The sequence below is a fragment of the Peromyscus maniculatus genome, chromosome 21 (genome assembly GCF_049852395.1).
Source record: "Peromyscus maniculatus bairdii isolate BWxNUB_F1_BW_parent chromosome 21, HU_Pman_BW_mat_3.1, whole genome shotgun sequence".
Classification (NCBI taxonomy): domain Eukaryota; kingdom Metazoa; phylum Chordata; class Mammalia; order Rodentia; family Cricetidae; genus Peromyscus; species Peromyscus maniculatus.
The window spans coordinates 39,483,090-39,510,280 of NC_134872.1; the positions used below are offsets into that span (position 1 = coordinate 39,483,090).

Here is a 27,191-nt window from a genome sequence, read left to right on the forward strand (position 1 = left end):
CTTAAATCTGCTTTTACTTCATATTCTTTTATGCAGAATGTCATATGATGTATTTTGGTAATATGCATAATATGCATTGCCCCTCCTCTAATTCCTTCCAGCCCAGCCCCCACCCCTCACTTTTTTCTAAACCCACAGAGTCCCGTTGTGTTGCCCACGTACTCTTGGGTGCAGGCCATCCACTGGAGCGTGAGACCTACCAGGGGCCATGCCTTAAAGAAAACTAACACTCCCCTTCCAGCAGCCATCGGTTGCCAATGGCTCCTCATCTAGGGGTAGGGTTTTGTGCCACCTCCCCTGTCCATGGTGGAGTTTGGACTGGTTTGAGCTGGTTTGAGCTGGCATAGGTCTTGTGTATGCTGTCACAACCACGGCAAGTTCATGCAGCTGCCCTGCTGTGTCTGGAAAAGCCTGTTCCCTTGTAGTCATCCGCTGTCTCTGGCATTCCTCTTCTGCAATGATCCATTTTGACATAGTTAGGGGAATAGATATTCTCTTTATGGCTTCTTCTTTTGATCATATGCGTCTATTTCCCTAGCCTGCCGCATTTGTTCTTGAGAACTTTCCATTCCAATGTATCTCAAGTTGTTGGGAGAGTTGCAAGGAGGAGTGATATAAGCCCAAGAAAATCCTGCTTCCAGGAGGAAGTCATTAGACAGGTTTGTTCCAAATAAGTCCCATGTATATTAATAAAAGGAATACACAGAACATGAAGAAAATGTCACCAGACTGCCTGGAAGAGGTAAGTCAGTGTTCACTCACTTTATTGCCTTTGGAGCCTTGAGGCAAAGTAAGAGAACGGGTAACCAATGCCACCCACAACCTCCAGGGTGAAGGGCACTGTGGCAGGGTGGTGCTGACCTCCACTGGTTACAGTTTCAATGTGACTGATGGCTAACACAGGAGAGTCCCATTGCTCCAGCTGCTGCTCTAAGGGCTCGACCCAGCGAGGTCGAGGCCAGTGAGAGCCCTCGGCACTTGATTTTTCTAAAATAAAGTTTCTTTGCCTTTAATTTTTATTTCCCCAGATGTTCCCATGGGAAATCCCAAATACATAAAAAGCGGGAAGAATTAATAGCACCATAAGCCTTGTCCTCTCCGGTGATCTTTTCCAAACTTAAGAATTGCTCCAGCCGCTCTGACCCCCTGCCACCCCGTCCCATGCAGACATCCTGAGGCAGACACCAAGCATCCCGTCTGTAAACACTTCAGGATGCTGCTTTAGGGATGTCGCTCCCTTTAGGGCTGGGAAGCCTGATGGTTGCTACTTTCAGTCTCTTCGTATTTTCCAGGCGGCAGTGGTACTCAGTCCTCACATCCACATCTCTTCTGTGTTACACATCCCACTCTAACTTGGCTGCTTCAGAAACTATTTTTCCTGAAGACACGAGTTTCCCAAACTCTGTGGCTTCTTCTCGTTATAAGTGGTCCTCATGGAGGAAGTATTGGCTCTAGAACATACTACCACCACTGCCAACACTTCCTAGACCCTTATGTAAAATGGAGGGGTTTCTGCACATAACCTCCCTACATTGATGAAGTCATCAATGATTCATAACACCCACTACAATGCACATGCCATGTAAGTAGCTATTATACTGTTAGGTAGTAACAGGGAAATGTACATGCTCAGGACAGATGCAACTTTTGATCCAAGATTGGCTGAAGCCATAGATGAAGAGTTCACAGACACCAAGGGCCAAGTGAACCTAATTGTATGTATATGGCCTTGGCCACATATACCTTTCTACACTCTCATTGGAGGTTCTTGTTCTTCTCCAGGAACATGACTACCTCAGATCCATCCCCCACCCCCGACCTCCTCTCTCCTTGCCTGTGGTGACTTTTATAATAGAGAAAATGTCATTCGACTTGGGAAAAGAAAGGGCCCCATCTCTCAAGCAAAGGCCCTCTGTCCTCAGTCCCTTGGTCCCTAGATGCCTGTTCATAACTCTGAGCTGCCGAGCTTTCAGCATCTCTGCAGCTCCACACGCTCCTGCAGCGTCGAGGAACTGCAGACTTCCAGCTCAGCAAAGGCCGGCGCCTCCTGCCCTAGAAGAAGAAGTCGAAAGAGTACCCAATTCTCTCCTCCCTCATTTACTGCCTCTATGCGTAACTTCTTCCAATACATGTCTGTTGCAATTGCTCAAGAAACTAAAGCAGGTTTTTTTTTTTTTTTTTTTTTTTTTCAGAAAATAAAAACTTCATCTGGAGCAGGGGCACAGAAATAATCCCATTACCTCATTAAAGACCTTGGAGACAACGTGCTTATTCAGGATGGGAACATAGGTGGCACTTCGGGGCACTACCGTCCCAGTCAAGGCATCCATGATGGTGAGCTTCTTGGCCACCAGGCCATGGGTTTGGAGCCACTTTTCAGAGGACATGTCTGCAGAGCTAAGAACACAAGACTGTAGGGTTTGAAACCTGCAACTCGGCCATTTGGAAACAAAGCAGAGCAAACCGTCCTCCTTAGATGCAATCACTCACGTGTGGTCATTAACTTGGCTTCGGTTTTCAGTAAGTCTCTCTGGCAATTTGTCTTGTAGGCACTTGTTCATCAGCAGAATGCTCCTTTCTGTGGGATGAAACGGCAGCTGTGTATACTGGGGCATCAAGGATCATATATGTCAGCATCAAGGATCGATCATGCCCGCTCAGATGGAGGGCTAATGGCAGCCCACACTTCAGAGGCCATAGTTTAAGCTACCAAAGCAGGCTCTCAGGCAAAATGCATTAGCGCCCTCCACTGGCACCCCAGGCATGGGTGTACTGCCCTGCCTTACCCACTCCCCCACCGTGCGGTGAGAGCTCTCCCCATAGAAGAATCAAATGCACTCCTGGCCCCCTTCTTCAAAAACCACATTTCAAATGTTTAACCAGACTATGATTTACCAGGGACTGCTCAGCACTAGGCTCCCCCACAATTACTAGGGGGTGACTTGATTGACATTTTTAATTCACATGCTTTGTTCAATGATTCTTCAGCTTAGTACGGGAAAATCAAAGACTGTTAGAGTCTGTGGAATCATTAGGTTCAAATTTTGAAATTTGTATTTGGGGTTTTAAATGTCTATCCTTATATATACTTGGATTTCTAAATGGAAAGGAATATTCCTTCATTGATTTAGCAGCTGCCAGAAAGAAGGGAAGCAGTTCAGGTGTGCGTTGGTTAAATGCTTAAAAAACCATGTTCTACTCATCATGTGCCAAGTCCCATAATGAATGGACTACATGTAGGCAGCTGAGAACATGCAAGCTAGCACACTGCATGTAGCCAGTTGAGAACACGAACACTAGCAGGCTGCACGTGACTGAGGACACTCAAGCTAGTTGGAAAGGTGTCCCACACAGCAGCACTGAAGCGAACAGAGCCTGGTTCACCACAAGTACACATTTGTCACCCAGGTGCTCCTACTACATAATGGACTGTGTATTGTGCTCAGGAGTCAGTAATTAACTGTTTGAAATGTAGAGAGCACACTGTAGGATTCATTTTTTTTTTGTTTTGTTTTGTTTTTCAAGACAGGGTTTCTCTGTGTAGTTTTGGTGCCTGTCCTGGGTCTCACCCTGTAGACCAGGCTGGTCTCGAACTCACAGAGATCTTCCACCTGGCTCTGCCTCCCGAGTGCTGGGATTAAAGGTGTGCACTGCCGCCCAGTTCAATTTATTATTTTAAGAAAAAAATCATCTAGTTAGCCACTGAGTGGCCAAGTCATACCTTCCTCACACTTAGCCTTACACGTTTGACAACTGAAACCAGAAAGAGGCTGACTAGGTATGAGAGTTTCAGATTTAAAGCACAGAATAGTAAACATTTCTACTGATGCTACGGTAGCTGAGTGAGCCAGGAGGGTGCCAGACACCCAGACACAAGAAGCACTAGGAAATCTAGCCCTAGGAAGACCCAGGGCGCTAAAGTAGGTTTACCTGATTTACAGAGGAGCCTGTGAGGGAGGAATCTGTGACATTTCAAGTGTGACTTTTTTCCCCCCACTTCCTGCAACATATCCCACCCATGTCTCTCAGTCATGGAACAGTGGGCAAGAAGAAGATGAACGGGGTTTCCTGGAGTAGGGAACGTCCATGCTTGCCTCTGTCACTCAGAGCAGTAGTCACGCAGCTGCTGGAGTTGGAGCCATCCTTCATGTCGCTGCGGCTCTTGAGGAAGGATACGTAGCTTCTGAGGAGGCTCGTTTTGGTTGATTCTGTTGATACCACAAGACAGAGGGTTATAGAACTGGGGATGGAAGGGCGTTTGATTAGATAGAGGTACCTTGTTAAATTAATGTAACTTTAGACCTGGCTCCGTCAATCAGGTGCTTACTATGCACTTACGAAAACCTGAGTTTGATCCTCAGAAACAATTTGAAAGCAAAAGCCAGGTGTGGTAGGAATCCTGTCACTGGGGATGTGGGAGTTCCTTAGGGCTGGCTGATTCACCAGTCCAGCCTAACAGGAGAGATCCAGCCCAATGAAAGACCCTGTCTCAAAAAAAGAGGGGGAGGGGGAAAGGCAGGTGGGGCAAACACAAGTGACCCATCTCCTAAGTATATACACACACAGAGTGTGTGTGTGTGTGTGTGTGTGTGTGTGTGTGTGTATGTGTGTGTGTGTGTATGTGTGTGTGTATGTGTGTGTGTGTGTGTGTGTGTGTGTGTGTGTGTGAGAGAGAGAGAGAGAGAGAGAGAGAGAGAGAGAGAGAGAGAGAGAGAGAGAGAGAGAGAGAGAGAGAACATGAAGAAAATGTCACTGCCTGGAAGAGATAAGTCAGTGCTCACTCACTTTATTGCCTTAGGAGCCTTGAGGCAAAGTAAGAGATCAGGGTAACCAATGCCACCCACAACCTCCAGGGAGAACAGCACTGTGGCACTGTGGCAGGGTGGTGCTGACCTCCACTGGTTACAGTTTCAATGTGACTGATGGCTAACACAAGAGAATGCCATATAACTTTAGTTTTCCATTTTTCAGAGGATGGTCTGCCATAGTGGATTGTATTCTTCAATTCAATTCAAGCTGTGCCCTTATTGAAAAGGAATTTGTTTCTAAGCTCATTCAGACTAGAGGAGGGGGAGGGAGAGGAGGAGGGAGAGGAGGAGAGAGAGGAGGGGAAGGAGGAGGAGGGGGAGGAAGAAGAGGAGAGTGACGTTTCTTGCAGTTGTAGAGCTGAGGTCCACGTTTCCTTACAGGCAAGGGGTCTTTCTCAGCTCCTTGAGATACTATGCACATAGTCTACCGTGTGTGTTCCCATCCCATCCCATTTAGGTCAGCCATGGTGCATTCAATTTCCCTCATAGTTCAGGTCTCCCTGACTTTCTCTTCTGCCACCAGCTAGAGAAAGCTCCCATTTTTTTTAAAAAAAGGGATTTCTGTGTGGTCACACTAAACCCACCTGGATAGCGTTGTGTTTAGGTTAACGCAACATAATGCATAATCCTAAGAGTTGTGTGTGGTGTAGGGCAAGATATCTCTGTTAGGTCACTTTACAAATTCTGCCATCCACAGTTGCTGCCAGGCAACTTACATCGCATTATCCTGGACCCTCTGTTAGTCCTTGCAACTGAAGGAAGGCATTGATCAAATCCTGACATTTCCTTGTAGGCATTAAAGAATAAAGAGTCTATGACGAGACGTTTGGATTACTTCCCACATTTGATAACGCAAACACACTGGGCGCAGGACGTGTTCTGTTCTCTTTACGAGCCAGAGGCACAAGCGCCACAACTCTAAGAAGGCATTGGTGAGCGAATCCTGCTGTGTTCTCAGCAACAGACCCACTCTTCCCCACAAGATAGCAGGAATGATGACTAGCGGGCAATCTTCGAATGGCCGGGTCTCTTTGCCCTTCTTGTGCACAGAGTAGTGACCCCAGTGGGTTCCGTGACTGGAGAAGGGAGCTTGCCATATGAAGCTCATTGGTCTTCTAAGTAACTAGAGGTAGAGTCTGTCTCGGCTGCTCCTTTAGCCCAGAGTTTAAAAAAAAAAAAAAAAGATGCATTTTCCTGGGAATGATGTCTGTGGGCCAGAGATCAATGAGGCACAGAAGAAAACTAAGTGAAAACCTGTATCTGGCAATGGTGTAACTGCTCCCCACACTGTCCACTCACCCACCATGTTTCATTATTTTTCTACATTAAACATTAAGGTAAAATTAAATTTAGTGCATAGCTGCCTGTCGATATCCAGGATCCCAAATCTAAGAGACAAAAGTCATTAAGACACTTAGAAGAAGTATAAAACTGCAGGCTTTATAAAGTCAGGCTCACCAGAGACAGGATGGCAAAAGAATTCGGCCAAGGACGGGAATGGAGCCTGTTTATTTCCACACGTCTAAACTATTAGCCTTCTGGACAGTGTCATCAAAATCAAGTAGACAGGACATGCGTGAGGCGCAAGGGTTATGACGGCCTTTTCTTGCCTAGACACATGAGACACCAAGAGACAGCAGCTCCTGAGATACACTTAGCACTCTGGTGTGAGGAGCCTGACGCTACCACCTCAAACAATACCAGCAGAGACACAAAAATCTATCACAAATGCAGTGGAAACTACTAAATCATGGAAACCACAGCCCACAAAAACAGGCCACAGTCAACATGTCTAACAAACACAGTGGCAACATGCCAAAACAAAAGACTTCAATAGGATCCAGAGTCTCTAACACAGCAGAGCGCTCAGGGCACTATTTAAAATCACCACTTAGGGCTGCAGAGACGGCTCAGTGGTTTTAAAAGGCCCATGATGCTCCTGCCGAGGACCCAGTTCAGTTCCTAGCACCCATGTCAGGTGGCTCACAGCTTATAAACTCCAGCTCCTGGGGATCTGAAGCCCTCTTCTGGCTTCTGCGGTTACCTGCACTCATGTAAGTATATCCAGCACACATACATACACATGTACACACACACACACTATACACACAACACATACACACATACAACACAGGTATACATCACAACACATATACACATGCACACAAAACTAAAATAAATATTTTTCAAATATTATTCACTTTTCTGTCAAGAAGTAAGGAAAACACACCCTGAATAGCAAAAGGCAACAATGAAAATCAGAAATTAAGATTATTTGATAAGAATTTCAAAGACGCTGTCCATAAAAAATTTTTGATGAATAAATACAATTCTCTTAGGGGAAATAAACAAATAGAAATAAAACTGATAACTCCCTAACATGACTGAATAAAAAACAAAAGGAGAAGACAGACACAAATCATGATGTCAACAGACATGGCAGACATAACTACAGATCTTGCAGCAACTGAAAATCCATAAAGGAACACAATGAACAACTTGCCTTATAATGTAAGAGTTTAGAAAGAAAATGACCAAATTCTCGGGAAAAAAAAATCATGAATTTCCAAAAATCAGACAAGATGAAACAGATGATAAGGATATCTTAAAACCACGAGAAATCAAGCTCAGAATGAAAAATCTCTTTTCAGAGATTTCTGGGTCCAGTTGTCTCCATGATAATGTTACACAAGACACAGAAATTGCATCACTTTCTTCCAAGAAAGGAAGAGGAGAAAAAACTCAACCCATTTGATGAGGATGGTGTTAGCTTGACATGGAAACTCGGAAAACAGTCCTTAACAAGAAAGAAAATTGCAGACTAGAAACTTTTATGAACTTTGACATGAAAGTCCTCAAAATATATCAGCAACTGGAGTGATAGATTACAATCACTGTTCATTGAGACCATTTAGGAAATATTTAAGGTGTTGTCGTAGTTAGCTTGAACTGACAACTTGACACAGCCTAGAGTCACCCGAAAAGGGACTCTCAACTGAAGGACTGTGCAAATTAGACTGGCCTGGAGGGTAGGGGTTGGGGATTGGGGTGCAGGGGAGGGGTGGGAGTGTTGTTGGTTGGTGTAAGAGGACCGGCCCAGTGTGGGTGCCACCGTTCCTTGTACAGTTGATCCTGGGCTGTATGAGAAGGCTAGTGAATTATGGGCCTGGTAAAGCAGCATGCAGTGTTCCTCTGTGGATTTGCCTCAAGTCCTTGCTGGAGTTTCCAACCTGATTTCCCTCAGTGGTAGACTCTAAAATGAAATAAAGCCTTTCCTCTCCAAAGTTACTTCTGGTCAGAGTGTTTAATCACAGAAAGCCAACTAGAAAAAAATATATAAGGCTGCTTCAGTATTTGAAAACAAACAACACCATCTATAGACCATCAATAGACCAAAGAAGAAGAATCAGATATCAATTGACATAGAAAACGTACTTAATGAAATCCAGTACCCATTCATGATGAGAAATAAAAACCTTCCAGAAAGTTAAGTGGAGTACATTCTCAGCTTGATAAAGAATAGATGAAAATCTGCACAGCTGAAATCTTATTTAATTGGAAAAAATCCTTTTCCCCAAATATGGGAAAAAAGAAAATGATGACCATTATTACCATTATTCAAAATAGTACTAGAGATTCTAGCCACTGAAATGAGGCAAGAATGTGAAATAAAGCCAGAAAGAATGGAGATAAGAAACACAAAAGTATCCCTACTTATATGGTATGACCCTAGAGAACATGACAAGAAATCTACTCACGGAAGAACTCTTCAGCAAAGTACCCAGTTACAGAGTCAACAAAAATCAGCTACTGTATTTTTATGAGATATGCTGAAAATTACAAAATGCTACTGTTAGACATCAAAGAAAACCCAAATAAATGGAGAGAAATTCCATGCTTATGAGTTGGGTGATCTGCCAAAGAAAATCATACAATTCATGCAATTACTAATGAATCCCAGAGAGTTTTATAATAGAAATGGACAAATGTATTCTAAAATTCACACAAAAACATCAAGGCCTAAAATAATCAAACTATTCTTTAGAATAAAAACACTAGAGAAATCGTTGTCTGTGATGTTGATACCCAACAAATCAAGACAAAATGGTATTGGCACAGGGAAGAGAATGGATCAATGGAACAGAACACAGAAAATAGATTTAATGTGCATAAATATGTTCCACTGATTTTTACCAACATGTAAAATTAATGAAGTATCGAGTTTTCTAAAAGGATTTGTTTTTATTTTGTGTACATTAGTATTTTTTTCTGTAGATATGTATTACACCATGTGCATTCTTGGTGCCCATACCACAAAGGCCAGAAGAGGATGTCAGATGCACTGGAACTGGAGTTAAACAGTTGTGGGTTGCCATGTGGGTACTGGGAACCGAACCCAGGTCCTCTGCAAGAACAAGCACTCTTGTTATGAAACATCTCTCCAGCCCTGAAATATTGTTCTTTTGTTATCATTGTGGGAGGGAGTACAGGGAGATACAGCTAAAATTAAGGGGCATTTGAGGGATAATATGAAAACCTAATACAGTAGAAACTTCCTAAAATATATACATATGTGAGGGCAATCTAAATGAAATCACCAAATAATGGGGAGACAGAGTCTCAACTGGCCATCTCTTGTCACCAAATGAAGTTTCCAGTACCAGGACTGGGTTGTATCTAATTGAGTTGTTGGCCAAAGGGATCCCACGGAAATCCAAATAACCCAGGCTGTTGCCAAGCCAGGTTGATCTCCACAAACTGACAGCAAGGCCCCGTTGCTGAAGACAGCACCTACACAACTCATTGAAGATGGAAATGTCAAGCTGGTGTCTACATAGAGCCTTCCTTCATTCCTATGTTCCATCATCTTTGGAACCGGAATGTACTCAGCATGCTCTCAAAAGAGAAATGTAAAGATCAAGCCAGCCACAACCCCTTATCTGCAATGGTGTCCTGCCTACAAGATATGCTAGGGCAATGGCGGCACAAACCTTGTGTGAGTAACCAACCAATAAATGATTTGACTTAAGGCCCACTCCATGAGATGGAACCCATACCCAACACTGCTTGTGTAACCAAGAACCTGAGATTAGATAGCCCGGGGACCTAGGGTAAACCAAATAATACTGTTAGAAGGAGGAGGAGGAGGAGGAGGAGGAGGAGGAGGAGGAGGAGGAGGAGGAGGAGGAGAAGAATTTAGTGATAAAATGGCTCCTAATGACAGTCTGCTACACTCATAGATCAGTGCCTTGCTCAGCCATCATCAGAGGAGCTTCCTCCTGCAGCAGATGGGAACAAATACAGAGACCCACAGCCAGGCATTATACAGAGAGTGAGAGAGAGACCTTGAAACAATTAGCCCTAAATGGGATGTCTCCATCAAATCTCTCCCCTCAGAGCTCAGGGAACCCCTCAGAAGAGAAGATGGAAAGAATGTAAGACCCAGAGGGGGTGGAGGAAACCAAGAAAGCAAGGCCTTCTAAATCAATATGAGCAAAGTTCATACGAACTCACAGAGACAGAAGCAGCATGCTCATGGCCTGCATGGTCTCCACCAGGTCCTCTGCTTCCAGTTTAGTGGTTTTTATGGGATTCCTGAGCATTCAGACGAATGGGTCTCTGATTCTTGTGCTTTGGCTCTTTTTTTTTTTTTTTCTGTTGGTTTGTCTTATCCAACTTCAATGTGATAGTTTTTGTTTTATCTTATTATATTTTATTTTGTTATTTTTTAAATGAATGAGTGAGTAAATGAATGAATGAAAACCTCGTCACTAGGGTAAAGGTTAAAAGCTGAACTATTGGCCGGGTGGCGTTGGCGCTCGCCTTTAATCCCAGCGCTCAGGAAGCAGAAGCAGGTGCATCTCTGTGAGTTCAAGGCCACAGTCTGGGCTACAGAGTGAGATCTAGGAAAGGCACAAAGCTACACAGAGAAACTCTATCTCAAAAAACCAAAATAAATAAATTATAATATAACAATATAATAAATATGATATGATATGATATGATATGATATAATATAATATAATATATATATTGAAATGTAACATTTTAGAAAGAAAACATAGTGATTCCCAAAGGGCAGGAGAAGGTATGTAAGATGTGTAGGTGTGACCATAAAGGGGAAATGTAAAGGGCCCTCATGGGATGGAATTCCCCTGCATCCCTACACATATGATAAAAACCCAACAGTCAGACAAGAAAAAATGGGACAATAAAACCTTTGAATTTTACCAATGCCAATACCCTGGTTGTGGTATCATAATATTATTCTGTAAGATGTTACCGTGGGGGTAATGCTATGATATCATGCGAATCGTCTTAATAAAATTCACTGAAAAAATCACACACACACAAGAGGTTTAGGGTAGCTCAGAGGTGGTGGGCTTGCCAGGAATGAGCAAGACACCAAAATAAACAAACAATGCTTAAATTAGGGTCTTAAAAGAAATTCCCTGTGGGTTTGGTTTTAGTCCACTTCACTGGAGGAAAACCAGCCGAGAGTCATGCCGTTCTGTGCACAGGTACCTGCATGGAGGACTTTCTTCTTCTGTGTCTTCCCATCTAAAACCTTCCGAGGTCCTTTCAACACTTTTAGAGGCGACACAGCCTTTGAGTCAGCATCCAATGGAGAGTTTGCACATTTTTCTGGGCTTGAAACCACGGAGGAGATTTCCTTTTGATGCCTGTTTGGGTTGGATTTTTTTTTTTTAAGTAGACCAATAAAAAGGATATAAGAAAAATGTCCATTAAGAAGGAAGAGAAGCAGATTAACACATTCACATTGAACACTACAGACTAAAAGAAGTGAGCATCCCTAGGCTATCTTCTCAGGAAGAAGTCCTTTTAACAACGAGTGTCAGCAGAATGGGAAGGCTAAAATACATGTATCAATCCAACTTTCCTGTTCACTAAAACTCAGTCTTCCTAGTCTCAAATTAAGCACTAATATGCCTGAGTGCACAGAGATAGGGGAATGGTCAAGTCCAGCCCTTGAGTCTGGCAGTGTGACTCCTATCACAGATGTGTGACCTCACTGAAGTCACTCAATCCAGGAGCTTCTTCTGTGCACTCACTACAGGGAGCTGCTGTGAGGACGAATGGGAGGCAGCATGCCAGCGTTATAGAAGCCAAGCCAATTCTCTAACCGAAGTGCCATTTAGCAAGCTCTTGTAAAACGTCAGACTTCCCACACCAGCAAAAATGGCAGCAAACGATTGTAGAGAATCTCTGAGACCAGGAGGAATCCAGAAACGTTCAAGTCTCTTCCCAGACATTTCTGTCTCTGGGCTCTGAAAAGAGCAGCCACAGAACAGCTGTGTGGCCCCACCCCATGGTCTGTCCTTTGTGTGAAAACATCCGCACTGTGCATCCATCCCACAGCAGAAAGGACCAGGATTCACACACCCACTTCTCCTGGTGCATGGTTTGTCCTCAGTACATTAAAAGAAAAAAAAAAAAAAAAAAAGATTTGGAGGCTGTTACATTTTTATCCTAACGGAAAACTTCAAAACGGTAGTCTGTTGTTGCTAATAGCTAAATGGGAGAAATCTCTTTCCTAATGCCATTAACTAAACCGAGAAGTGTGGCTTCCTCTTTTCTTTAGTAGGTCAGAGTTCCTACTGTGAGCCACACACATCCACTCAACCACCCTTTCCCACATTACAGATGGGGAAAATAAAGCCTCCTTGAGATTAAGCAACTTGCCCAAAGTGTGACAGCTGCAATAGCAACACGTCTCTAACTCCAGCATGTGATCCTCCCAGCCTCCCTCAGCCCCCCAACCCCCCCCACCTCCACCCCTTAACTCCCCCACCCCCACACAACAGAAAACACAAAACAACATCACATTCACTGCTCAGACAACAGACCAAATCCAAGTTCTAAGAAACAGCTGGTCGTTTTGTCTAAGATTTTCTTTGTGTAAACAAGGAAGACAGTTAAGGTACTAGCCGAAAGACACGGAGATGCTAGCTTAATCTCAAGTGATGTTTGCTTATTTGATTTTCAATTTGCGAAGTTCAGAAACCATTTGTGCTTCCCCAAATTCTCAAAGAAAACACTGCAAAATTTCCTAAGACAAACCACTCTAGGACAGCCCTCTTTTCCTCCTAATTTGATATTTGATATCTGTGTTCATGCTTAATTCATTAATAGGAAGACTTTGTTTAGATGGATAAAAAAATCTGGTTAATAAATGTATCTCCCGTCTTTCTGTTTGCGATCTCCCTTTTAGCTATTTTCCTGGCAGAGCGGGCCTGACTATCTGTACGAACAACCTTAAATCACTTAAATAAGCTGTGACACATTTCCTGAGTGTTGGGATGGGTTTGCGGTTTTGTTGGAACCATCACGAATGAGAAGCTCGGTACAGGCTGGAGAAAGACTGAAGAAGTATGTGTCCCCAACCTGTCACCACAGCCCTGATAAAGAAACAGATCCCAGGGCATGGAAAGGTGTGAGAGGAAGTTAAGTGCCTATCAGGGTTTCACAGAAGGAAGCTTTTGATCTCTGGGCTAAGTCTCCACCTCAGGCACCCACAGCTCTCTGCCCTGTCTCTGCTCAGGATGGGGGGCTTTCTATACTGGATACAGGATACACAGTGCACATGTGACCTCAAGCTCACTGTTACCAGACCATCCTCTTTGTAAAATACCCTAACAGGACCAGACTACATGCTTCTCTCACTAGATCCCCCAGGCCCTTTAGAAAGGGGAGAACAGGAAGGGGGGAGGGAGAGGGGGAGGAGGGAGGAAATGAAGGCAGCAGGGAGAGAGTGGGGCAGGCAGGGGAGAGTTGGGGGATACAGGGGGAGCTGGGGGCCTGGAGGAAGCAGGGAGGGAGGGGTGTTGGGAGCAGGGGGAGGCCCCAGGCCCAGGGAGGCAGGTGGTTTGGCGGCTCACTTGCTGTCCCCTTCCTTTCCTCTGTTGTACCACCAGTCCATGACTAAGGTCTCCGAGTAAAGCTCCTGAATCTTCTCCAGGTCACTGTAGCCCTGCTGCATTTCCTGAACCAAAAGGCTCATGTCTTCATCCTGCTGAAGGGAGAGGTGGACAGTCACTCCCGGGAGGGTGCAAACACCTTGGACAGAGACGGCATCAGGCGGAGAAAAACCTCAAGAATCTCATGGGATGCCTTCACCTTCTCATGTCCAACCAACTCTATGGTATATTATTCACACAATGAAGGGAATTTGCACAGTCACACATGTGAGGTTACTATGACCAAAGCAGTAAACATACCCACCACGTCCCCAAAGCACCCCCACCCGTTTGTAAATCTGCTCCCCTTCCTATAACCCCTCTCCCCAGTGACCAAGCAATTACTCAACATGCTCCGTCACTACACATTAGTCTGAATGCTCTACCGATGGAATCATACAATAAACGCTCAAACCCTTTGGCGCTCCCTCCACTCCTAATTATTTTGAAATTCACTCATATTGTAGTGCGAACCCACCATTCATTGATTTTATTGTCAAGTAGTTTTCTACTGTATAATAAATATAAAAACGCATCCATTCACTTGCTTATGGGCCACTGAGCCCTTTCCAGGCTTGGGCTGTTGCAGATAAAGCTATGAACACTTGTGTATGACTCATTTGCGTGGACACGAGCTTCTAATTATTTTTGGTAAACGGGAGCCTTGGATAACTAGATCGCGTGGATGGTGATGTCACTGATGAACTACCAAGCTGTTTTCCAAAACTGCTGTTCAATTTATAATCTTGCCAGTAAGTACGAGTCCCAGACCCTCCACATCCTTGCAAATGTAGAGAGCATAGAAGGCTGCTGATCTCCGCCCGTCTGACACTTGCATAATTTGTGGTTTTAATGTGGATTCCTTGTTGTTGATCAGGATGAGCATCCTTTCGTGTTATTTATCAGACACATATTCTTTTGTTAATGTTTGCTTTCCCCTAGAACAGGGTTTTGCTCCATATCCCAGGTTAGCCTTGAACTCATGGTTCTCCCGACTGTGCACCTTCACTAGCAGATTACAGGTGTGCAGCCCCTTGACCCGGCCCCATCTATGTTCTTTCTGACAAAATGTCTGTTCAAAAATTTGGCCCATATTTTGAGTTTTCTCATCATTGAGTTGTGGAGTTTTTTTTTTGTTTGTTTGTTTGTTTTTTAAGGTTCTGGGTATAAGTCATTTAGTGGACATAGAATTTGAAAATATTTCCCTCCTACTCTAAGGATTTCTTTTTTGTTTTGTTTTGTTTTTGTTTTTCGAGACAGGATTTCTCTGTGTAGCTTTGTGCCTTTCCTGGAACTCACTTGGTAGCCCAGGCTGGCCTTGAACTCATAGAGATCCACCTGGCTCTGCCCCCCCCCCCCAGTGCTGGGATTAAAGGCGTGCGACACCACCGCCAGGCTAGGATTTCTTTTTAATATTACAGCAGTCTTTTCAGAGAAGAAGCTTCTAATTTTGGTTTATTCCAAATGATCAACTTATTCATCTACAGATTACAATTTTTATAACCTATCTAAAAACTTTTTTTTTTCAGCTAGGCATTGTGGCACATGCCTGCGACCACAGCCCTCGGGAGGCCAAGGTAAGAGAATCAAGAGTTTGAGGCCAGCCTGGGCTATATAGGGACAACCTGCCCTCCAGTTTTGTTCTTCAGAAAAGTTATTTTGTTAATGATAAATCCTTGACCTTTCCATAGGATCAGTTTGCTGGTGTGTGTATGTGTGTGTGTGTGTGTGTGTGTATGTGTGTGTGTATGCATGCAGGTGTGCGTGTGTGCGTGCGTGTGTGTATGTGTGTGTGTGTGTATGTGTGTGTGTATGCATGCAGGTGTGCGTGTGTATGCGTGTGCATGTGTGAGTGTGTGTGTGCACGTGCGTGCGTGTGCATGTGTGAGTGTGTGAGTGTGTGTGTGTGTGTGTGTGTGTGCATGTATGTGTGTGATATGCATTTGAATGTGTGGGTGCAGACACAGGGAGTTCTGTCTCCTGTCTTGAACACAAGGCTCTCAGTGAACCAGAGACTTCAAATTTCAGTTACGCTGATGGCCAGCAAACTCTCAGGACCCACTTGTCTCTGCCCCATAATGCCAGAGTCATAGGCACCTGCAGCCAGGCCCGGCTTTTTACATGGGGGCTGGGGATTCAAACTCGGGTCCTCATGGTTGCAGAGCGAGTGAGGGCTCTTACCCACTGACCTGTCACCCAAGCCCCAGTTGGTTCATTTTTATTAAAATCCTGCTTAGATTTTGACTGGTATTGTATTGAATGACGGATCCATTGGAAGAGAATGGACAGCTTAACACCGTCAAGTCCTGCGACACACGTTCAGAATGCACCTCTCAGCCGTGTCTCGCCGATGTCCGTGTGAAGGCCTTTCACATACTTTGACCGATGTACCCCACACAGATTTCTTCTTTCTTTGTTTCTGATGCTGTCGTCTGTGAGTACTATTTAAAATGTCTGTTGTTCTTTACTAGTAGGTAGAGACAAGGTTGGTTTTTGTACATGTGCTCTTAGGACGCGATCTGGCTAAAGTCAATGATTGGCTCCAGGAACTCCTTTGTGTGTTCCACAGTATTTTCTAACTCGATGATGCTGCTGAATGGAAATAAAGCTAGACTTCTCTTCACTCTGGTGCCTTTCGTTCCCTGTACTTCTGATGCATGAAGTGGCGAGAGCAAGCATATTTGAGGATTTAATTATTACAGAAACGTGCAGGGAATCTGGTAAAAAGTTTTTAATGTATAAATTGAAATGACTATATTTTTACAAAGATTTACTTAATGTTACATGTATGAGTGGTTTATCCGCATGTATGTCTGTGTACCACATGCGTGCCTGGGGCCTGTGGAGGGCAGAGGCGGGTGTGTGATCCCCTCAAACTGGAGTTACCATTGGTTGTTAGTTGCTATGTGGGTGCTGGGAACCGAACCTGGGTCCTCTGGAAGAGGAACGAGTCCTCTTCATCTCTGAGCCATTTCTCTAGACTTAAGTTTTGTTTTGTCTTTAAGAAGCTGAGGAATGATTGGCTGTTAGCAGCTGCTTAGGACCCAGTAGATGGCCCCGTACCCACTCCCACATGGTCCCCACTAACTGGACTCAGGAAGCCATTAGTAATTCTTTAAAAAGACAAGAAGTCGCAAGGAGATGGGTCGGTGGGTCCTGGGGGAGTTCAAAGGGAATAGAGGAGGATGTGTACATGTATGAAATTTTCAAAGGATAAATAAAAATAACAATACTGGACTGGAGAGATGGCTCAGCAGTTAGAGCACGGGCCGCTCTCTCAGAGGAACAAACACCTGTGATCCAGTTCCAGGGAACCAATGCCTTCCTCTGGCCTCCAAGGACACCAGTCACGCATGTGGTGCACAGACACACATGCAGGCAAAATGCTCATGCATGTAAAATAAAACAATAAATACAGAAATAAGCATGTTGCTATGGCATCTTATATGTTGATTTTTAAATGTTAAACTAGCATTGCATTCCTGCACGATGAAGAATCTATCACCAAAGATCAGCTTCCTTTCCAGTACAGAGGATCAAACCCAGATCCTTGTACGTGCTAAGCAAAATGTTCTACCATTGAGCTACACCTTCAGCCCTAGACCTGATATTACTTTCATCTTAAATATTTGGTACAATTCAGCAGTGAAATCATCTGGGGCTGGAGCCACCTGTGAGGAAACCATTTAACTATGAACTCACTTTTTAAACAGATGTAGGGCTACTTATACTTTATATGAACATAAGCTTTCATTCTTTGAAATGCATGCCCGGTAGACCAAGGACCAGGTCATACGGTAATTAAATATTTTGCTTTTATAGAAACTGCCAGACTGCTTTTCAGCGTGCCTGTATTTTGTACTCCAGCCAGCAGTGTGTTAGTGACCTGGTTTCTCACCCCACCAGCACTCAGCCTCCTCTGCCATTCTGATGGACATGGAGTGACAGGGCCTGGAGTTCGGCTTGGGTTCCTCTAAGGCTGGTGGTACCCAGCCCCCTCTCAGGTGCTTATTCAGCACATCCGTGAGGCCTCTTCAGGAGAATGTCTGCATGTGGTCGTCTGCAGGTTTATTTTCTAAGTGGACTCTTTGCTTTTATGGCTCTGGGGAGTGAACCCAGGATGTGGTACCTGCTAGGCAAGTGCTCTACCACTGACCTACATCTCCCAGACCATCTTTAAGTTTTTCTTAAAGGTCTCATTAAATTTCCCAGGCTGGCTATTCCAGTCTGTTCTCTGTTGCTGTGATAAAAAAAAAAAAAAAAAAAAAAAAAAAAAAAAAAAAAAACCACATTCTGACCAATAGCAACTTGGGTCAGAAAGTGTTTATTACATTTACAGGTTCCTGTCCTTCATTGAGGGGAGTCGGGGTAGGAACCCATGATCTACTTTGCATGTGCATGATCTCTATGTGCATGCAGACAGATCCGCATTTCAGTTGAGGTTCATCACTTTATCTGTGCATGGTCAGTTGTTCCAATTATTTGTTGGAAAGGCAACCTTTCCTTCTTGGAACTGTTTTGAACCTCTGTCCAAAAGCAGTCAAGAATGCTGTGCCTGGGCGTTCCTGCAACCATTCCAATGGTTTATGCAGCTATTCACCCACCAAAGCAATGCTGTCTTTGTTAGCACTACACACACACACACACACACACACACACACACACACACACACACACACACCTTAACATCAGCTACAGTGCTTTTTTTCATTATAGGTAGATGCTTTCCTGCTTTTCTGCATGCCTGGTAATATTTGATTGGTTTCCAGACAATGTAGACATTTTTGTTTCCCTGTCATTATTTAGGGGAGTTGTTCTATGCTGCATATAGTTAAGTTACTTGAAAATAGTTTCATCCTTTCAAGCTTTGTCCTTAAGACTTCCACTATTGGCCGGACGGTGGTGGCGTACGCCTTTAATTCCAGCACTCGGGAGGCAGAGCCAGGTGGATCTCTGTGAGTTCGAGGACAGCCTGGGCTACAGAGTGAGTTCCAGGAAAGGCGCAAAACTACACAGAGAAACCCTGTCTTGAAAAACAAAACAAAACAAAAAAAAGACTTCCACTATGGAAGCATCACCATTCTGTGTATTCTACAAAATACCCAAAGGAGGACGAGATTTCCCATTCTCACTGATCAAGTCATCACTATTCCCAGCCTTGGGTGATCTCAGAGCACAGTTCCCTCTGGTCCCCTGCCTGGTCCAGTCCTGACTCGGGTAGTCTCCCCAGTCTAAGTGTTGATCCGTTTCTGAATTGTGCTTATACAAGAAGACAAAAAAGCAACAGCCCCACGTTCCTCCCGCAGAGTTCCTAGAGTCACTTCCCTCAGGCCAAGACTGGAGGGCTGGGGAATACTTTCTTTATTTTCCCACCTCACCCTTCAGAGAGAATTGCTTTATCAGATGGTCACATGGTTCCATCCCCTGAGGAGTTAGGAGCTATTCAGCACCTGAAATTTTTTTAAATGTTTCTGACATACATGTGTCTATACAGCAGTAGTTAAAAGCCATTATATGCATGGTCTGAAGAACTGGCCCAGTGGTTAAGAGCACTGGTTGTTCTTACAAAGGACCCAGGTTTGATTCTTAGCAGCCACATGGTGGCTCACAACCATCTGTAACTCCGGGGCACCTGAAGCCCTCTTCTGACCTCCATAGGCATCAGGCATGCATGCGGAATACAGACATACATGCAGGCAAACACCTATACACATTAAATAATATCTATTTTCGAAAAAAAAAAATTTAAAAAAAAAACCCTCTCTTTACATATGGATTTCTGGGATCCTTGTTTTTAAAACAGACCCCTGAGCTTTGACAAAATGTTCCTAACTGCTGAATTGAGTGGTGGTTAAATTGGATCCATGTGTTTTTATATTTTTGTGCATATTTAAAGCTTCCTATCACAAAAAAAGAAGAAAATAAAATTCATTAAGATCCTTGGGCCTATACACCTATACGACTTCCTGGCTTGTACCTGTGACCATGTGATCCACATTGTCACAAGTGTCCTGAGATCCTTGGGCCACATTTGGAGAAACCCTGGTGTATCATTAGTGCATTGGCTACTTGCAAGGTTTTGTACAGGGCTGCAGTTTTCCCAATCCCCTCCCCCAACACCCCTCCCCTAACCCCTCCCCCAGCCCCCACCCCACCCCACCCCCGCTTTGGTGCCGCCCTGATCTCAGAGACCCTTGTTCAGCACGTGTCAAGTCCCCACCTGAACATCCTCAACATCCTGAATGACAGGATTCTTGCAACCAAAATCATAAGCACGGAACTCTCCTCCAGTCAGAGACGCAAGCTCCTTCAAGAACTCATTTGCAGCCTTGTCGTTGTAATTGAAGGAAATGGCATAGATGGGAATATTCTTGAAAAGTCTGACGTGGTCCATCACCATTTCTGGTGGCTGAAATGATGATCAGGGTCATGGGGAAGGGTAGGAGAGAAAGAAAAAGGTATCATGCGACAAACTCTTAGTACTGGCCATAGGCGGTCAAATTCTGAGCTAGGAATTGCTGGTACAGAGAGTGACCTTTTATCTATCTGTTATTTCACTTCAATATGCAAAACCACCGACCAAAGAGCACGGGGACCCAAGGCAACAAAGTAAGCCCACCGTCTACACCCAACCCCAGGCCCCATAGTGCTAAGCTGGAACAGTGTTCCAGCGCCCCCCTGTGGCATGAGAGAGCTGGGGAGAGAAATGGCCTGCCCTGGACTGGACTGCAAGCAAGCTCCGTGGAATGCCACCTCCGTGGAATGCCACGGCCACTCCTATCTTCTACCTGCTGAAGACTGCCACAGCTGGTGCATACCCTGGGAGCACTGAGGAGGAAGACTCCAGAGGTCACCATCAACCTCTGCTTCTTCACAGATGCTTACTGACAGGTTCCTCCGGGCTATGGAGTGGAGGACCACAGCCTCTCGCACTGCTGTGAAACAGTGAGGGAGCTTTTCTCAGCCCAGGGACTCTGTGTTCCTCACAGGGGCTGCCAGCTCTCGTCAGCCCCTTAGAGGAGGCTGAGCAGCTTGCTCTCCATCATCAACCCAGAGCAGTGGGAAAGTGGGAAACCGGGTTTCCTTGCTTCCTTAAGGACTCCCCAGGCAGGCTCCCTACCTATGACTTGCCCACCCCCTAGACTTCATAGGCTCATGTTAGGCTTTATCCATTATTCTCATTTTAGAAGGTTGCAAAATTATTTGTCCCGTCCATTTGTAAAGACTTCAACTTTGAAGGAGTCCTAAAATAACCATAGCCACAGCTGGACTAGACTTCGCCCATGCCCACCAGAGGACACCTGGGTAATAGACTCTTTCCACCTTAATGAAGACCGACATTTCTAAAATTCTTGTAACATGATGAGATTTAAAGATGTGTGTTGCCTTCTAACGCTGCTGGTCTGACCATGAAACGACCAGTAAGCGGATGTCAGTGGATCCAGACATCCACGTGTTCATCCAAGAAGAAAAGACCGCTGAGTATTTTGAATCACACTGGCCTTATACAGTGAGCTTCCTCAAAGGTGGAGAAAACTACCAAACAAATGAATCCACCCCATTCCCACCCCCAAGGGCTTCTCCCTCCCTCCAGCTAAGTTCAGGAAGAATGTCCTAAGCGATCCTGGGGGCTCTTCAGCCATGTGTTGGCTTGGACTTGTTTTTCCACTACTAAAACCATGGAGGCTGGGCGGGACCTTCTTAACCTGTTTTACACAGAACACAAATATCTGATATCGGTTTACTTTGTTGACAGAATCTCCGAGGCAATGCAAAGTAAAGAGGCCCACGTGGGAAAAGGTAAACACGAACACCGAACACTTTGAAGCATCTCTAAGTTCCGTTTTGGATAACTGTCATTTGGACTCCAGCTGTCCAAGTTTAAATGACCCACAGTTTCTCTCAGAAAAGCTACTGATCCTCAGAAAGCTACATGAATGTCCTTTGGATATACTGATGTGAGAGTATAGATCCATGGAAGGCTGTGCTGTGCGGGAAGCCCTGAGCTACTGAACCATCCTCCTCATATTTTTGGGGGGTTTCTGGACGTCCACGCAGCCCAAGCATACAGATTATCTGCTCACCAGCACCTCAGACCTGTTTGCTCTTTATTGAAATTCCACTTGGGTTACTAATAGGATGAGCCAAAAGGTAGTTAACCCCTTCCTCCCCACCTCCAGCCTTCTCCTCTCCCCACTGCCTGCTCCTGAACTAGGCACCAAGTCCCGCTGATTCCTGACTCTGAAGGAAGTCCCTCCCTCCCCAGTTCCCCAGCTACCAGCTGCCACTGCTTACAGGCCCTTGTCGAGGTCCCAGCAGAAGCTCTGGCACAGCTGACTTGTTCCTGGCATTATTGGGGCATCGTGTTTCCAAACTATGGAGGGGCAACAGGTTCTGTTTCTGTGAAATTTCCCCACTGAGGTGACACCCACCCTTTTAACTTGCACGACATCTTTGCATCAGACTTCGATCGTGCCCTGGTTGTTCCTCTGAGCGTGACCCTCCCACCCCTATGCCCACCCTTCTGTACCTACCACCCAGGACAATTTGGTCTCCTCTTTTCAGAAAGCCTTTTCTCTCCTTTCCAGACACAGTACAAATGCCCGCCTCTACTAGAGGACCTTTTCTGGTTTTCTGTCCATCTTGTATAGCTAAATTCATCCCTCTGTGCTGCTAGTCATAGACCAGACAATCTCAGCCCCTGGATTGTATCAAAATGAGCTGTATACATCTAGCACATTCCCTAAAGGTAAACTTCCCTAAGGCAAGGATCCCTCAAACCTTGGCACCCCCCAGGACACACAAGAGAGTCACAGACTGCTTCTGAATAGAAATCACCGCAAAGTTGACAGGGAAGGCATTCCAAATTAAATTTCACTAACATGCCACTTCTCTGCCATAAATCTAATGCAGCAGTAAAATCCGGTGGCTTCAGTATTTAATCCTTGAGTCATTTGACACAGGGTATTTTAGAACAGGCAGTCTGCACGTGTAAACATCTTCCGAGGCAGGACACATGCTGATACTAATTCACTTTAGCAGTCAATTTACATTGTGCTGGCCTGGAAAATCCTCATATTTACTTAATGTCTGTAGTACTCGTCTTTCATTCACAAAGCTCGAAAGAAACAGAACAGGCTCTTCTAAAACTTTTCAAATATTTTCCAGGCAGGCTAAACAAAGCCGAGAACGTTTCAGTTGAAAGGTGTGCTTTTGTTTAAGGGAGGGTGAAGCTAAAATGAGGGACAGGACCAAGGACATTGCCTGGTGACATGTTTAGATTGAGTCCTCAAAGGAACGAAATTGAAAGCAATCTCCATGGTCCTCGTTTGTCATAAGACATAAAGCAGTGTGCAATGGAAGGCAGGCATCTCCTTCCCAGGGCATGGTCTCCAGGTCGGTGAATATGGGTCACATTAAGCACAAACATTCAGCCGCCATCACTATGCCATAAACGTTCTTCAGTTATAGAAGTCAAGGGTGTTCCTTGGTGTCTTTTCTTACCTCAGTACTGGTTCCCTATGCCAGGGACATAGCTCTCAGTATCTCTTGTGGGGGGGGGGCAGGGGGCCTGGATATTGAGCCCAGAGCCTTTTGAATACTTAGGCAAGTACTCATCCCTGAGCTATATTCTTAACCCTCTTTTTAAGTTTTTCAAAACAAAGTTTTGAGACAGGTTCTTGCTAAGTTGCTTATGTTGACCTTGAACTCATCCCATAACCAAGCAGTTGTTGAACTTGCCATCCTCCTGCCTCAGCCTCCTGTGTAAGTGGCATGACAGGTGTGAGTCACCAAGATCAGCTTCTCTGCCTTGTGATGTCCTTTGTAAAGATCTCAGTCCCCCTCTCAGCCGTCCCTTTCAGGGCATTCTTCAACTCGTCTTCATTAGCAGTTTGAATCAGTACCTGATCAGGTCTCCCGTCTGTCAAAAGGTAGATGGCTTGCGTTTCTTGATCAGCAAAAGCAATTTTCAGGGCTTTCAGGGTATTTGTGGAACTTCCAACCTATGGGGGAAGAAAAAAGACATTCAAGAGATTGCACAAGAAAGTGAAATGTATTCTCTGCTCAATGAGAAAAAAGAAAAGAAAAAGAGCATCTGAAATTAGAGACAAAATTTCATTGAGAAAATGATTTAAGACCAGCAATGCCAAGAAGCCAAATCCCCAGGTTTGCCATCAGAATCTCTAGCCAGGCAGTCCAAGGTCTGCTCTAAGCCGAGGCTGTGGGTTTCCTGTTTTGACAACAGGGGTCTTAATGCAATTTCATCTGTGTGTTTTTGTGCACGGTGCTAACTCTGTCAGCAGGGCTGAATCAAGCAGCCCGAATGTATCCCAGTTGGGATCATATTTGTTTCAACTCAGGATTTATTCATGCCACCCAGCACTTGGCAATCTTGAGTGTGGTCTTATTGATGCTCTAATGACGAACACATGAACGTTTCTAGCATAAATCCAACCTTAACATGCATGGCATATTATTGGGTCTTATGTGAATGCATGGGGTCCTGATGTTCTGCTCTGTGCATGGCAGAAAAACAAACAAATATATCTGGCAATCTGGATCTATGGGTTCCATACCCCTGAGATTCAATCAACCAAGTTAAAAATATTTAGAAAGAAAATTACACAGATAGTGAATGCCAAAAAAAATTCATTATTCCCCAAATAATATATTATATAGTAAGTATTCACTGTACTCTCGTAAGTATATAAATAACTTGAAGGTGATTGAAAAAATATAAAAGAATATGCACAGTTCACATGAAAACATGCTCCATTTTGTATGAGCCACATCTGTCAATTTGGGTATCCATGGGGAAAGGCTGATTCTAGAATCATTTCTCCATGGCTACTGAGAGCTAACTGTATAAATTAAAATCATAATCAATCAAAGAGAATAAATTATGGCTTATTTTCTCTCTTATACATAACATTAATCATAATACCATCCGAAATTCTTTGTATAAAAAAGAAATAATATACACTTTGTATGTCAGGGGGAAATAATGATAGGTTTTTAACAATGTCACCAAACACTTCAGACAATTATAAATTTGAAAATCTCATGAATCAGTACAGAATGGGATGAGATCAGATAAATGTAGATTCGCTAGAAAGCACTTTGCTTAACATCCAAAAATGACTCTTACCAAGATATCATCTCTGTCAGTAAGACACACAGAACTTCAAGATTTCCAAAGCCTACTTAAGCCTTCTCCTTCATCTCAGACCCAGGGTATCAATTCAACCAGAGTTGTAAGCAAGAAAAACAACTGTGATTGATCCAAGCAAGAGGGAATGTATGCAAAGGACATCTGGATGGCGCACAGTATTGCCATCTGGCAAAAAAAACAAAACAAAAAACCCCATAGCTTGGGACCTCACACCATAGAGCAGGGGCCCCAAGCCTCCTGCAAGCCTGCCTGGCAAGGGCTCCACTGCAACACCACCAGGATACCAGATGCTGTGGTTAGCCTCACCAAACCGGGGGCTGTCAGACATGAGGTGGACCAGCAGCCCACCACCTCTGCCACCCAAGAAGCTTCAGCGGTCTGCATATGGCACCACGGTCATGGTTCTCTCGGGCAGACTCACCACCTGGAGTCTCTGTCTCTCAATTCAAATCCAGGGAGGTTACTCCAAGCTTGGGTGCCTGAGCTCCGTAACTGGCCCCTGAGCTGAATGGAGGCCAGAGTTTCAGCTTCCATATGGTGAACAGGTTCTATCTCCCTTACAGGAATCAGGATGAGAAGATGGGGGACTGGTAGCCAAAAGAATGACAAGTATCCTGCTCATATCCAAATCTCATCAAGCTTCACTGTGGGCCTTGAATGCCCTTTCTGCTGAGAGCTGCTTAAGCCCAGACACAGGTAGGGAGGCTCCGAGTCCTCCCACGCAGTTCCGCTGCCCTGGGCCTCTTCCATTAGCCTCCACGAGCTCTCCCTGGGTATTTAATAAGCACCCGAGACCCACTTGCCATGCATCATGCTGGGATGAGAAGGCAAATTACCAAACCAGATCAAAGCCTGTCTTGAGAGGGGCACCCAGGGCAGTGCTGAGAGCCTGGAGATACTACCGAGCACCATGCTAACACTGCGCCCGAGACGCAGGGCGTAGGCTGCATGACTGAGTGGATAGCTAAAGACGCCTCAAGGTAGAGCTGGATCAGAAGACAACTAAAAGATGAATGGATGAGCAGGTAATAGAGACTACAGTGGGAGGCCCCATTTCCTATGTTGTTCAGGACTGGACAAGGAAGTTTATTGCTGTAGCATCCACATGAGGCACAGTGTTATAAAAGTGGTAGCAGCGCTGAAGATAATAAAAACATCCGCTGAGTAAATCTACTGTGTATATCCCGGGCTAAGCAGGTGCTGTTCCTGCATTTTTACCCTATGGAATAAGGAGACTCAGACTCAGCAAATTCGACTCCCGTGTCCCCCGGAAGGTCACCCACCAGCCACCGGCAGCCCAGGGATTTGCCTTGTACCCCTGTGAGGGCACCGTGCAGGAAGTGAATGAGAGTCCCAACAGCATGGCAGGGGGAGGGAGGGGGCTCTGAAAACCAAACTGTCCCCGGAACAAAAGCCCACAAATGTAAGCCAGATCCAACGGGCTAAACCTAAATACAGTGTCTGCTTGCTAAATGAGAAGACTTCAATGGGATTAGAGGCTCCTGACATAATAAAAATTTCCCAGAATGCAATAAAGAAAAATCACTCATCACACAAAGAACCAGAAATAGCTCTTTTGTCTGAGAGAAAAGTGGTCCAACTGATGCCCTCAGAGGTCTCTGAGACAATAAAGCAGATAGGTTATTAATACTGCAAGAGTTCCAGAAAAAGAGTGAAGAATTTTTAAAAATATTCAAAAACAAGGGCTTTAAAAAAATCCTCAAGGGGCTAGAGAGATGGCTTGGGGCTTATAAGTGTATACTGCTCTTACAGAGAACCCAGATTTATTTTACAGCACCCACACTGGGTGGCTCACAATCCTGTGTGACAGCTCCAGGGGATGTGATACCTCTTATCTTTGTTGGCACCTGCATTTACATGCACATTCCCACTTCATGCACACATACACACTCATAATTTAAAATAATGAAAATAAACCTTTTTTTAAAAAAAATCCTCAAAATAAAATTTGCTGAAATTATAAAAACTATAATTCAAGAAGCTGAGAAAACCCCCCAAAAGGTTAAAAATCTGTGAAAATCATAGCTAGATACACTGTATGTACATACATTGTATGTAAATTTCTGAAAATTAATGACAAAAAAACCCCTCCCAATGAAAAGCCAAAGTGAAACAGCATATTACAGTACCCATTAAGGAATTCCGATTTGGGTGGCAGCCACTTCTCCTCTGAAACCACAGAGACATAAGGAAGTGCCCCAACTTGTTTCA

General features: G+C 44.5%; 1 protein-coding gene across 3 annotated transcripts in view; it reads right to left on the reverse strand.

Annotated features, from left to right (window-relative positions):
• Vwa3b (von Willebrand factor A domain containing 3B) overlaps positions 1 to 27,191 on the reverse strand; it is a 195,408-nt gene that overhangs the window by 59,066 nt on the left and 109,151 nt on the right. For 2 of the 3 annotated variants that reach the window (XM_076557482.1, XM_076557483.1), the window contains exons 13-19: positions 23,692 to 23,790; positions 20,007 to 20,195; positions 13,709 to 13,839; positions 11,334 to 11,491; positions 4,095 to 4,208; positions 2,491 to 2,578; positions 2,241 to 2,397 (exon numbers count right to left, since the gene is read on the reverse strand). In XM_076557482.1, the coding sequence (XP_076413597.1) occupies positions 2,241 to 2,397; positions 2,491 to 2,578; positions 4,095 to 4,208; positions 11,334 to 11,491; positions 13,709 to 13,839; positions 20,007 to 20,195; positions 23,692 to 23,790 (936 nt within the window). Of the gene's footprint in view, positions 1 to 2,240; positions 2,398 to 2,490; positions 2,579 to 4,094; positions 4,209 to 11,333; positions 11,492 to 13,708; positions 13,843 to 20,006; positions 20,196 to 23,691; positions 23,791 to 27,191 lie in introns of all 3 variants that reach the window. The other variant, XM_076557481.1, reaches the window with a different exon arrangement.